Here is a 14,029-nt window from a genome sequence, read left to right on the forward strand (position 1 = left end):
ACAAAGAAATGCTGGGGTAACTTCTCTCACTTGCTGTTTGCTTGCTTTTAATGGTATGACCTACCTCTGCTTACAGACTATTACCCCTGGAGGTAAAGATGCCTGATTGTCTTCCGAGACTTCCCATTAGCCATGAGAAAGGAAACAGCAATGAAGACCTGCTCTCCAGGGTCAAACTTGGGAGCAGAGACTCGTTAGCAACATGAAAAAAAAATATATATATATATATATATATGTATGTATGTATCTGGAGATGCTGAATTCTCACAAAATGATCCTTGCCTCTGTTTGAAACTTAACTTGTTTATACCTACCAGAAACTACATTGACATACCTAGAGTGACTGCTTTTTTTGAGCAGTGTGTGTGTGTGTGTGTGTGTGTGTGTGTGTGTGTGTGTGTGTGTGTGAACTTGAACTAAGAGCCGTGCATTCTCACTTGGATTTTTCACTCAAGGATGGAACTCTACCACTTGAGTCACAACTGTACTTCTGGCTTTTTGGTGGTTAATTGGAGATAAGAGTCTCATGAACTTCTCTTGCCCAGGCTGGCTTTGAACCTTGATTCTTAGATCTCGGCCTCCTCAGTAGCTGAGAGCACAGGCGTGAGCCACAAGCAAGTTCCCAGCCTGAGCACATTTTTTTTTCGCTCTACACAGAAAGGTAAAACGTTATATATATTCTACTTAATATATGAGATTCTGTATCTCTGAAAATAGCGATGTTTAAAAAAAAAGACACACCCTGACAGCATCTTGAAGCCCAGCATGCCTGGGCCTCTTGGTTCTTTCCAGAAAGCCCGCAGGCAGCCGCGCAGGTGCTGGGGGTTGTTTTAGATGTGAGCTGAAGAGATCTCGCACGAGGACTGGCAGCAGAGTCACAGCGAGAAAACCAGAGTCTGACTCCCAGGTCTTCACATCCGCCCTGCGAGCCCAGCCTCCGCTGGAAGGCCGAGCCCTCGCACCGGTCAGCGCGTTCATGAATGGCGGTGGCCTTCCCTCTGTGCGAGGGGAACGGCGGCCCAGCTCCTGCGGAGGGCACTCAGGCGGCTCCCCAGGCCCGGGCGTTGGTGGGCAGTTTCCTTTGAAAGTTTACAGGAGGTGCCCTGGCACTGGGCCTCCACATGGAATCATTTAAGAGGTTTAAAGCCCGGCAATAAATGCCTGCCCCAGACATACTGTAAGCCTTTGTCTATTGAAACGCAGCAGCTGCTTCACAACTTAAACATGCCAGGTAAGGGCAGCACAAAGACATGACGCCGTGCTGAGGACAGGCCGGGCCGAGCTGCCGAGGACAGGCTGGGCACCATGCTGAGCACAGGTCGGGCACCATGCTGAGGACAGGCCAGGCCAAGCTGCCAAGGACAGGACAGGCACCATGCTGAGGACAGGCCGGGCACATGCTGAGCACAGGCCGGGCACATGCTGAGGACAGGCCGGGCACCATGCTGAGCACAGGCCGGGCACATGCTGAGGACAGGCCAGGCACCATGCTGAGCACAGGCCGGGCACCATGCTGAGCACAGGCCGGGCACATGCTGAGGACAGGCCGGGCACATGCTGAGCACAGGCCGGGCACCATCCTGAACACAGGCCGGGCACCATCCTGAGCACAGGCTGGGCACCATGCTGAGGACAGGCCGGGCGCCATGCTGAGCACAGGCCGGGCACCATCCTGAGCACAGGCCGGGTGGAGCCACTGAGCACAGGCCGGGCGCCATGCTGAGCACAGGCCGGGCACCATGCTGAGGACAGGCCGGGTGGAGCCACTGAGGACATGCCGAGCAGAGCCACCGAGGACAGGCCAGGTGCCATGCTGAGGACAGGCCGGGTACCATGCTGAGGACATGCCGAGCAGAGCCACCGAGGACAGGCCGGGCGCCATGCTGAGGACAGGCCGGGTACCATGCTGAGGACATGCCGAGCAGAGCCACCGAGGACAGGCCGGGCGCCATGCTGAGGACAGGCCGGGTACCATGCTGAGGACATGCCGGGCACCATGCTGAGCACAGGACAGGCACCATGCTGAGCACAGGCTGGGTGCCATGATGAGGACAGGCCGGGTGGAGCCACTGAGGACAGGCTGGGCGCCATGCTGAGGGCAGGCTGGGCGCCATGCTGAGCACAGGCCGGGCACCATGCTGAGGACAGGCCGGGTGGAGCCGCCGAGGACAGGCTGGGCGCGGAGCACAGGCCGGGCGGAGCCGCAGTGTGTCCTTCAAGATTGTAAAGTGCAGGCGCACAAATAATACCGCATTTGGGTGGCATCTCCCGCATCGCTCCCCCCAACACAAGCTCCCACCAGAGGTGCAGAACAGCGGGATTCAGCCTTATTCTCAACATGCGGTGGCAGAATAGGCCGGAGTTCTGCCTGGACCAAGGGAGCAGCCATCTCCACGGGGACCGAGCCTGGCAGAGGCTGGAAAACTTCAGTCAGCCTCCACGGGGGGCTCGTCCAGCCCGCCCCACCCCGAGCATCGGCCCATCCACAGGCCTGGCTTTCCAGGGGGTTCATTTTACTTCAAGATTTAATTAGGGTTTGTTTAAATAGGAGAAACTGTTTTAAATCATATTCAGACCCAGGAAATATGAACTAGAATGTAAAAGCTTTTATGAATTCTTTTCAAAAGGCCAGCTATGAAAGCGAGGGCCATTTCGCACTTGGAAAGGTGCTGGCCGCCCGCCCCCCCCCCCCACACACACACACCTGCAGCCTGCTGCTCCTGGCCTTGGCACTGGACGGAAAATGAGTACCATGTGTCCTGGCTTTCAGAGCTGATTGGAACTTTAATGTGAATGAAGTAAAGTGTTATTTTTAAATGTTGGTTATTTCCAGAGCTTTGTTCTGGTGTTGAGAACCGTAAGTCTGCTTTCCATGAGGTAGCAAGGCCGCGCTCTGCTCAAAACAAAAAAATCACAACCTACCGAGACCCCAAACTCCACTCCCCACACCAGGACTCCTCACCAAGTGAACCGGTCCCCAGTATGCTAATCTTAACTGACTCTGAACTTTGGAATCATACAGTGTGTGTGTGTGTGTGTGTGTGTGTGTGTGTGTGTGTGTGTCCTGGGGCTGGAACTTAGGGCCTAGATGCTGTTCCTCTGCTTTTTTTTGTTCAAGGCTAGTGCTCTACCACTTCAGCCACGGCTCCATTTTTGTTTTTAGTTGTGGTTTTGTCAATAGGAGATAAAGAGTCTTATGCACTTTCCCACCTGGGCTGGCTTCAAATCATGATCCTCAGTTCTCAGCCTCCTGAGGAGCTAGTATTACTGATGTGCGCCATCAGTGCCCGGCTTCTGTCTAACTTTTGTCCAAGATGTGGTGTGTGAGTCCACAGAGGTTCCTTTTTGAAGAGGGCAAACTTCTGTCACCAGCAGAAGTGAACCGCCGGGAGAAGAGGGGTGTGAATAGAGACAAGAGAATGACGGGGTCCCCACGCCACAGTTCTAAGCAAGCGCCCTCCCCTGCCCTGAGCAGCACCTTCCCAGGAAGCGGTTTTTGTACACGTCCTGTGAACGAGAGGTCTTGGTGGTCCGTGTTGAGTCTTTCCCACCTACCACAGACTGTAAGTCCTGCTCTCGCTAGCAACTAAACTTGAAAACCTGCAAAAATGTCTGTTCTTTTTGTGAAGATGTGAACATGGTCTCCGTCCTAACAAAGGAGGCCCAGGATCTGAACAGATTGCAGGCTGCTAGAGAAGGGTTAAAGCAGGAATGAGGGAAACATGTGGAACATTTTTAATGACCTCACATTCCTTTACACTGAGCCGTGTGACACGGCGCGGTAATTCCTGTTTATCTAGCCGGGAGAGTTTGAGTTGGAATGAGGTTTTGTGTGTGAGAATTTCTGTGAACCCTACAAAGAAAGTATAGGTTATAAGGTGTTATAATGAAAAGCACAAATGTTGCTCCAGATTGCCCATCTACGTATGTGTAATTAGTTCATCGTGTTCTACAAGGGGTCCACGTGGCCTCTCTTGAGTCTTGATGCACAAGTGTCTGGAGACTCCCTCCTGTCCTCCTCACCCCAGCTCTGCTCCAGACTCCAGGGCAGATCACAGAACCAGGCTAGCAGGAGGAAAAAGAGTATAAAACTTGGCTGAAGTGCAAAGTTAAATGTTAACCTATGCTCTGTGTGTGAGTAACGTAACTCGATAGCTGGTCTGCCCACTTAGGTTAACCTTGTACACACAGAAGACAATCAAGAGGTGACTTTGCCTGAGCACGAGCTGTATGCTAGGTGTTGGAATCTTTTACTCATTCTTAATCCTGCAGCTTCTGCCACCATCCCTATTTTAGAATGAACCCGAGCTCCAAAGCTTAGTGAATGTTTGAGGTAGGATGCAAAGCCCGACCTGGGTCGCGGCAAGCCTGTGGCTTGGCCCTCATGGGCTAGCACCCTGCTCTCTCATGCTCGTTTTATAACATTGCCAGAGGTGGGCATAATGTGTGCAACCTTGGGATGTGGAAGACTGAAGGCAGATCATTGATTGGAATGATAAAATAGCCCTTTATTTTATTGCATGGGTTGACATTTGCTTCTCCATGCAGATTGGTTTTACATTTGCATTTAATAGATCCTAAGTGATACTCCAGCAAGATGTAAAGCTCCAGAATTGTTCAACCCAACATATGGTCAATGCCAGGAAAATTGTCTGAGTTTTAAGTTACGCCATGTATCCAAGTGCAGACATCCACCCAACAATGGAAGGTCTGAGCAGATGCCCAGGCCCCCGAGTACCTGCAAATGTGCTTAGAAGTGAGTTTAGCACTAGAGCTAAACTACACGTAACTCTTTTTGTTTGCCATTAGATTTTCTATTCTCCCACTCACCCAAATGTGAATGCTTGAGGCACCTTCGATTGCTCCTTCCTCCTTTACCTTCTCATTCAGACAGCACTGAACCTGCTGGTTTTTCCTTTGTAATATAATTCATACGTGGTAAGATTAAGCTCTTCCCATATCATGACTAATAGCCTTTTAATGAACTTGTCTCTTCCACTCTGGCAATTCTGATTTCAAACGCAGATTAATTTTCCCAGGAATTCTCCTATTGTCTCACTCACTTGCTTTTCCAAAGCCTTTTATTGTGCTCCATTGCCAAATGGATACAGTTCAAATTCTAGTCCTTAGCTTATTGGCCAAATTTATCTTCCACAACTATTAAACCTTTTACGCCATCAAACAGCTCCCAGAATAAACAGTGTATATTAGATTATTTCCACATTTAAATTACTCTTGGTTTACAAAATGTGTGCAGGGAACTCTCTGTTTTACCAAAATGAACCTATGATTTATCCAGGTTTTCTGATTTAGTCCAATAATTTGCATGTTTCAAAACATGTATATAAATATATTTTAACAAATGAAGCTATGTGTGTTAGACTGTTGGCATCTGTGAGTGATAAATTAACGTTAACCCAGGAATCTTCACATCTGACAGGTGTCCTTTGTCTGTCAGAATGTAAAACAATGACATATCCTTGCTTTTGCTTTTTGTTGAACTATCCAGTGACTCAAAGGAAGCCTTGACTTCCTCATATAACAGAGACACTGGGAAACTGACTTATCTTTCTAGGGTTAGGTAAGGTAACGTTTGTGTAACATACTTGCGGTACTCTTCTAGTAGCGATGCTCTTTGTAGCTCAGCAATAAGGTGCGTGCTGAGCATGCCCACGGCTCTGGGTTCTAACAGCCTAGAAATGATGATTTCTAAACAAACAAACAAAAGATGTGTGTGTGAGCGCTGAGCCGTCCCACGTGAGGGCAGCCCTTGGCAGCGCCAGTCATTCTGCCAGCCCTTTCTGTGTTGGTCAGTTTGTGACACTGGGTCTTCCTTTGTGTCTGCTCTGGCCTGTGGTCATCTTCTTTGTGTTTCCCTGAGTGGCTGGGGTGAGGGTCCTCGACCAGGCCCAGTCTCTGGTCAAGACGGAGCCTCAGAAACTATTTTCTGCCCACGCTGGCCACAGCTTCCCGCCCCGTCTCCACTCTGAGCCCACAGCTGGGTCAGAGGCTTGCCCCGCCCCCAGGTCCTCAGTGGCCTTTGCTTGAGCACCGCACCATGAGCCAACGGGGGCGAGCATGGAGCCGAATTTGAGGAGAACACTGGGGGCTCAGCCTAAGACTGTGTGAACTCGAGCAGGTTACTCAGACACTCCAAATCTTACAACTGAAAGCTATAAACTGCACCACCACGTGATAAGAAGCAGACAATGTGTAGAGGCGCATGGGATATACTGTTTCACTGATTCTCGTTTTCGATCTTATTTGCTTTATCTTTGCTTCAGTTGAGCCTGTCAATGTGTAAGTACATGACAGTCGGTCTGCGGCCTCCATTCCCCGTCCTCGCCTGTGGCCAGGCTCCGGTCCACACTCTCCATGAGCAGGACAGTGTCAGCCATCCTGCCTCTCTCCATTTGCTGGTTCTTTTTCAACTATATTTCTGACATGAAAACATGGCATCTTGGCCTTTGTTAAAGCGTAGTTGGTGGTATTTTTTCTTCTACCAGCTGACGTCTCAGAGCTTGTGAGAGGGCGTCAGCCTCCCTGTCCTCACGTGCTTACAAAGACTCACACGTGTGGTTCAGATTCAGTCTGGTTTTCTGTATCCATCGCATTCGTAATACCCTGTGGCCATCCTCATCACAAGTGACTGGCTTTGACTGTGATCTAGAAAACACAGTCTGTGTCTTTCATATCACAAACTTGCACATTCATATACACATCAATAGCTACAGACTATTTGAAAAATAGTCAACTTCTAGCTGGGTGACAGGGCTCATGCCTGTAACCCTAGCTACTCAGGAGGCTGAGATCTGAGGATCACAGTTCAAAGCCAGCCTGGGCAGGAAAGTCAGTGAGACCCTTATCGCCAATAAACCACCAGCAAACTGGAAGTGGCGCTGTGGCTCAAGTGGTAGAGCGCTCGCCTTGAGCTGAAGAGCTGAGGGACAGCGCCCAGGCCCAGAGTTCAAGCCCCACGACCGACCAAAAAAGAAAAGAAAAAAAACCACCTTCTTAGACATTAGCACTCAGGACCTTACTAATTTTGCGATTTGGGTGGAAACTAGCTGAGCAGGCCAAGGACAAAAAAACAGCGCCCGGCTCTCCACAGGTTTCCTCGCACCTTGGTCCTCTGTGGAGAACGCTGCTCTCACCTCCCAGAGCCTTTCCTGCCGCAGGCGCCGGGCGGCCGCGCCTGGCCCGGGAGATTGGCCCAGAGGTTGGCCCGGCCGCCGCCCGCTCCACTGGGGCCGGCTGCTCGGCTTCTCGTTGGTGCGTCTGTGTTACCCCTCAGGGTGGGCGACCTCTCGTGGTCAGATGCACCACGGGTCCCTTTGCCGGGGTAGCATCCGCGGACCTTGTCCCCAGACTCTGCACGCCCACTCAGCCCATTTTGCTTGTCTGTGGCAATGTGACAGGTGAAAGACTTCATCAACTCCGAGCTCCTGGCACAGTTGTATTCCTCAGAGGACCAGAACACCCTGATGGAGGAATCCGCGGAGCAGGCTCAGCGCCGGGGTGAGATGCTGCGGATGCACCAAGCCCTGAAGGAGGCCCTCATGATCATCGGCGACATCAACACGGCCACCGTGTCCACCCCGGCCCCGCCCCCGGTGGACGACTCGTGGATCCAGCATTCTCGCAGGTAAGGGGACGGGCTCGCCCCCGGGTGAGGGGACAGAAAGGAAAGCTGTCAGGGGCTGGGAGCGAGGGCCAGATCCACCCACCTCCTTCCAAACACGCAAAGACAGCATGCAGAACGGCGCACCACCCCGAAGCGCGGGCGCAGCTCAAAGCCACAGGAAGCTTGCAGACAAAGCTGGCAGAACGCTGCAGAACCTTCTGTGAGTGCCAAGAAAAGTGACTTATAGGATAGAACAGAAAAAAATACACTTGTGCACACGGGGCTGTCGTTTAGAATACTCCAGAACTTGCGCCTATCGTTAGCCTCACAGATGAGCAAGGGGGGAACTCGCTGTCCACCGTGTCCTCTGAATTCGCGTGAGGGTCCGGGCTGTGGCAGCAAGTCTTTGATAACTCATGGATGATGGATACAGACAGAAAGCCAGAGTGGCCAACTCAGTGTGTCTTTCTCCCCAGGTCGCCTCCTCCAAGCCCCACAACCCAGAGGAAGCCGGCCCTCAGCGTGTCCCTCACGAGGCCCGCGTCCGGCCGAGGACCGGCGCCCGCCATCCCCTCCCCGGGCCCGCACTCCGGGGCCCCCCCGGTCCCCTTCCGTCCAGGCCCTTTGCCTCCCTTCCCCAACAGCAGCGACTCATTCGGGGCCCCTCCCCAGGTGCCATCCAGGCCCACCAGGGCTCCGCCCAGCGTTCCCAGGTAAGGCCAACGCGGAGATCGGTGGGGTCGGGTCTTGGCTCTCTTCTCCTAGTGCGACAGACAAGGTTTTATTTGCAAACATCTTCCCGTGTTTGTACCTCTCAGTCTGGCAGTGGAGGGAGTGGGCGTGAGGCAGCTGCTGGCCCTGAAGACCAGGGGTCACTTGCTCAGGAAGCCTCGGGGTTACGGACTGGCACAAGTTAAGTGGGCCCAGGAAACTGAGCCCCAGTGATGGCAGTTTGGTGGAATTTGCCGGAGGCTTTGAAACAAAACAGCCTCTGCTAGGTCATGTCATAGGTCAAGTTCAGGTGCTGAGCTTTGGCATTAACAAAGAGTTCTACAAAACCACTGACAAGGAATTTTACTCATCCGCCCTCTGTCCCACGTCACTCATTTTAATGTAAACACTAAAATCCAGCTGATTAATCTGTAACTTAGACATTTTAACGTAGACATTAGAGCTGCTGGGTATCATCATTGACCTCATCTGAGACAGGTCATTGTACAGGACTGAATTTTCAGTTCTAATTGTCAGTAATGGAACTTCAACCATACATGCACCATCTAAAGAGATAGAGTGAAAAAAAAATAATACTTAAGAAAAAAGTTGTAGAAAAAAACAATATGGCAAAACAAAACGAAATGATGCGTTACTTGAAAATAAAAATATACATGGTAAACTAAAAATAAAAAGAGAGAGAGAGATAGAGTGAGTATCAGACTTTTTTTTTTTTGCCATTCCTGGGGCTCAGGGCCTGGGCGCTGTCCCTGAGCTCTTTGTGCTCAAGGCTAGTGCTCTTCTACCTGAGCCACAGCCAGCTTTTTCTGTGTATGTGGTACTGAGGAATCGAACCCAGGGCTTCAGGCAAGCACTCTACCACGGAGCCACCTTCCCAGCCAGTATCAGACATTTTTAAAGGATAAGATGAGTTCCCCCTCTCAAAATAATGAATTTGAGAAGGAAAGGAAATTAACCACATAAACTTTTTTTAATTCAGAGAATGGGGATATTTATATGCCCCTTGAAGGAAAACACAACTCCATATGTGCCATAAAGACTAACGTGACCTCACCCTTTTATTGGACTGCATACATTTTTATCTTCAAGTTGTTTAGGATAATGAAGAGAAGAGAGGTAGGATCTTACCCTAGTAAACACGGAGTCTTAAGGAATAAATGGCTGAAGAGGGGTGGGGATGTTGGAATCAGAAAACCTGGGTTAATCCCAGGTTCTGTCAACTCATTGACCTTTAAAACCAGAGTCGTTCCTCATCAATAACATAGGGCGGTGGCCAAAATCCTATTAATGAGACACTTGGAAGTTGGATAAACCGTAAAGACTCTGTTTGTGAATACTAGATCCTCTCAATCCTGCTTGGGTTTTTAATAGACTTGGCTGAGCAAAATTTCTAGTAATAATAGAACTAGTAAAATCTCTAGCTGGGCACTGGTGGCTCACACCTGTCATCCTAGCTACTCAGGAGGCTGAGATCTGAGGATCCCAGTTCAAAGCCAGCCCGGGCAGGAAGGGAGGCAGGCAGAGAGACTCTTATCTCCAATAAACTTATCTCCACAAAACTGGAAGTGACTCTGTGGCTCAAATGGTAGAGTGCTCACCTTGAGCTGAAGACCTGAGGGACAGCGCCCAGGCCCAGAGTTCAAGCCCCATGACCGACAAAAAACAAAACAAAACTTTAGTAATAATAGTCATAGCTAGCATTGGTTTAACTCTCAACCCATGTCCCCTCAACTTCGCAAGTAACATTTTGTTTAAAGCTAGCTCCAACAACCCAGGGAGCTAGGTGATTATTCACACTTCACTCACAGACACCAAGATGACGTGCCTTGCCCGGGCCCCTGCCGCAGCCCCCCCCCCCCCCCCCGTGGAAGCAGACAGTGCCTGCCGGGCTCGGTCTGTCAGCCATGATGCCGGGCGTTCCCAACCCGGTGGCGGTGGCGGACACCTTGGGTTGTGTCCTGTGCAGTGTCGGCACCCTGGCCTCAACCCCCACAAGTCAGTGTAACCACTGAAAAATGCCTCGCTGTCACCAGTGCCCCCCCCAGCAGCATGGCATGTGAAGGAATTTCTCCTCCACATCACAAACGTGAATTGCACCATCAAAGTTGCTACAGCCAAGATCAAGTTTATTGTTTTAGAAAACCGCAGATTAACTGCACAAGTGTCCACCATGTGCCAGGAAGGTGTGGAAGCCATCAAGGAGAGAGGGGTCTGAGAGTGGGAAGCAGAAGCAGCCTTGAAACCCACCATTTTGTCTGTTTAGCTATGAGAAGGAGCCAGAGCCCCCCAGTGGTACTGTCCTCGGGATGGATGTGCATGTCTTGCCTGCTCCGTTGACTGCTTTATTTCTCGGTTTCAGATAAGCTAGCTTGCCAGTCCCCTGCAGAAAAATCAATTTTCCAGTGCTAGGCTGGGTGGAGTTGCCTTTGTCCTTTTGTGTCCTGGGGGAGAAGGCTGGGTGGGAGCCCGGCAGGCCTGGGTGCAGGGCGGCCGCGGCGGCTGGGAGAGGGGAGAGCGGCCTGGAGAGCAGGCAGAGGGCGGCCGAGCAGGCAGAGGGCGCAGTCAGTTTTCAGGGGCCGGGCCCCGGGGAATTTGTAGAAGAGCAGTTGCACTATTTAAAATCTCTAGAATGCACTCAAGTTAGAACCAGACTTCACTTGATCTGGCCTTGCAAAGAGTCCCAAATTTGAAACAGAAATGAGAGTACCAGAGGAATGCTGGCTGATTGTGCTGAGCTCTCAGGATTCGATGCCAGTTCAGCCACTGGGAGGGAAATCCCTGCGGTGGGGGCAGGGGGGGGTCACCTGAGAGAGCCGGAGCGGCTGGGATCCCTGGGCCGACGCAAGCTGAGCTTTAGATGGAGAATTCTGACCACAGAAAGTCTGCTTTTAATAAAAGCCAGAGCAGGAATCTTTACCAAATACAAGCCAGAAATGAGGTTTAAGATTTCAAAAAAAAAAAAAAAAGAAGAAAGGAAAGAAAAGAAAGAAAAGGCACTGTGTTCTACTTACACACACACACACACACACACACATTCTCTTTTTTTCACACACACACACATTCTCTTTTTTTCTTCTGTGATGTGCCTTTATCTTTTCTGTTAAAAAAAAAAAACCAACTAGAATAAAAGATTAAAAGCAGGTGAGAGGCCAGATTCTCCACCATCTCCAGGAAAAACAACCGTTCATTTTCCAAGAAGGAAATTCAGGTTTTTCACCCGAGACCTTTGCTTGCTTAGGTCCTTTCACACTTGTATCTGCAAGCAGAAACTCGGGCTGTGCAGGGCAGCAGCCTGGGGCTCTGCCATGTCAACAGTAATCACAGCCCTTTCGCAGACACGGAACACTGCCACTTGACGTGGGCCTGGGCATCCATCTTTTTCTCCTGGGTACTTCCCAGCTTTGCTAGCAGACTGAATATTTGAGACCCTATTCTAAGACAATCAAAGCCTTTACAAATGGAGAGGCTGCCTTCGAAACAATGAGCACTTTGGGCTCTGCTTTTCTTAGCTGCTCAAGTTGCTCTTGGTTTATGTACCAGGAGCCTTTCTGTGAGGGACAGAAAAAAGGTAAACTTCAGGCTTTTTAAATTAATTACACCTGAATGAGGGCGTGGGGGAGGGGCCTTCAGTCCAACTGGACGCACTAGCCTGGCCTGACTCTGCCCTCAGGAAGCTCCGGGCACACGCATCTGTGATCTGTGCAGCATTTTCTATTGTCAGACATCTGCATTGTCTCCTCCCTGCTAAAATCTGTTTAGTTGCCCTGAAGGGGAGAAACTTAGAAAATCCATCCCAGCCACTTATTTCTGCGTTTAGCAGACACTACCCTCTCTTCAGAGCCCTCCTCCTCTTAATTGAATCTGCTTGAGACATTAACTGTAGTGCTGACGTAGCTATTTTCAGTTATAGTTTCTTAAGAGGAGTTAATTGGCAACTCTTGGGCCTTGACATGAACAGAATTCACTGAATCAGAGCACGTTGTTCCCGGCAGCTCGCTGGCCGGGCTGGCTTCACGGCGCTCATTTGTCTCCTCCTGGCCCCGGGCAAAGCTCTTTTGTAATAGTCAAAAGGGAACAGGGCTGGAGGCGGTCTCCAGCCAAGAAGGACGGACTCCACGTGCCTCATCGCGCAGTCTTCTGCTCACAGAAAAAAAAAGGGTGAGCATTAGAAGGACTTGGCTGTAACCACCCTTTCCCAGTCAATCTGATGGGGTCTTTGAAAAATGCAAAACCAAATCATTCAAAAGGGGCTCATGCCGGTCATCCTAGCTACTCAGGAGGCTGAGATCTGAGGATCACGGTTCAAAGCCAGCCTGGGCAGGAAAGTCCGTGAGACTCTTATCTCTAATTAATCATCTGAAAACCGGAAGTGGCGCTGTGGCTCAAGTGGTAGAGCGCTCGCCTTGAGCTGAAGAGCTGAGGGACAGCGCCCAGGCCCAGAGTTCAAGCCCCACCACCAACAACAGCAGTTACAAAAAAGAGGAGTTAGCTTTTTTACTCCAGTTCATCTATATGATGAAGACCACGAAGCTGGCCCCTTGCAAGGGTCTCTGATGAGCCCTGTAGCGGAGCGCACATCCCCCTCTGTGGCTAGCCCTGGCCAGCCCAGGCCCGCCTGGCCATTTCTCCCCGGGCCCCTCCGCTGCACACGCACAGGCCAGCCCCATCTCAATCCACAACCTCAGTCATTTCTGACTAGATCAGCCATGGAGAGATCAGGCCCTGGGGTCTCTTCTCCTCACAAAAACAGAAGCCCGTCCGTCTTCATTTTAGGGGTGGGAGCGGTGGTGTGCAGCGTCCTTCTCTTTCACCCTGTTCTCTGACAGTTGATGCGGACTCCCTCTCACCCAGGTGCAGGGCTCCTTGTCTTGTTTTGCCTCCTGAGTGTCGTGTTGGAGAACGGGCTTTAAGTGTGTCTTTGCATCCTCATATCAAGGTTTGGTGCCACGAAGGACGAAGCCGCTGAGCCCTGAAGTCATGGGCTGTGTGTGCCAGGAAACTAAGCCCTCTGTGTACCCAGTCACTCACTCGCCGAACCCGTTAGGAACTCACCTGTGACTGTGACGTCAGCTCCCAGCTTCCAGCTTCCTCCCACCCCCTCCTGGAAGAAGGAATAAAAGAATCTAATTAGATATTCTGGCTTGCCAGGGACAGATTTTCTTGTTGGCAACTGGATTTAGAAGTCAAGCAAAAAACTTTTTAGAAGTATAATTGCTAAGAATAGAGACAACTTTTGAGTTGGTCTTTTTGAATGTTAATATTTTAGGCATCGAGGCAACCAAATTTGTTAGTGAAACAATGTAATTAGTAATTTGTTGCAGATTTAACAGGAGTTGTCATGATACTTAGTATACTTCAGTGAGAATAGAATTTCGGCCACATGCTGTTTACTAAGAAAATATGTCCAATTTAATTTAAGCTTCTCAATTAAAAATCCCATCAAGGGCCCATTCCAATCCTAACACTTCACCGAACAGAATCAATGGCTAATGTCAAAGGTTTTCATTCCTCAGGTCTTGTTTTCCGTCTAGCTTAAGGGAAGGCAAAATCAGTTTCCTTTTTGTGTCTACCCAATGTGAGTCTACTTTATACAAATATCTCCACCCGGCCTCGGCGGAGACAACTGGCAGATGTTTAGGTGAGACCCAGACTCAGAAGACATGTGCTCTCAAG

At 50.4% G+C, this 14,029-nt stretch overlaps 1 protein-coding gene across 1 annotated transcript in view; it reads left to right on the forward strand.

Annotated features, from left to right (window-relative positions):
• Dnm3 (dynamin 3) overlaps positions 1 to 14,029 on the forward strand; it is a 366,727-nt gene that overhangs the window by 331,548 nt on the left and 21,150 nt on the right. Inside the window, exons 19-20 of the mRNA XM_013015559.1 lie at positions 7,419 to 7,645; positions 8,101 to 8,337. Coding sequence (XP_012871013.1) covers positions 7,419 to 7,645; positions 8,101 to 8,337 — 464 coding nt within the window. The remainder of the gene's footprint in view (positions 1 to 7,418; positions 7,646 to 8,100; positions 8,338 to 14,029) is intronic.

Source organism: Dipodomys ordii, unplaced genomic scaffold (assembly GCF_000151885.1).
Source record: "Dipodomys ordii isolate 6190 unplaced genomic scaffold, Dord_2.0 Scaffold27, whole genome shotgun sequence".
NCBI lineage: Eukaryota > Metazoa > Chordata > Mammalia > Rodentia > Heteromyidae > Dipodomys > Dipodomys ordii.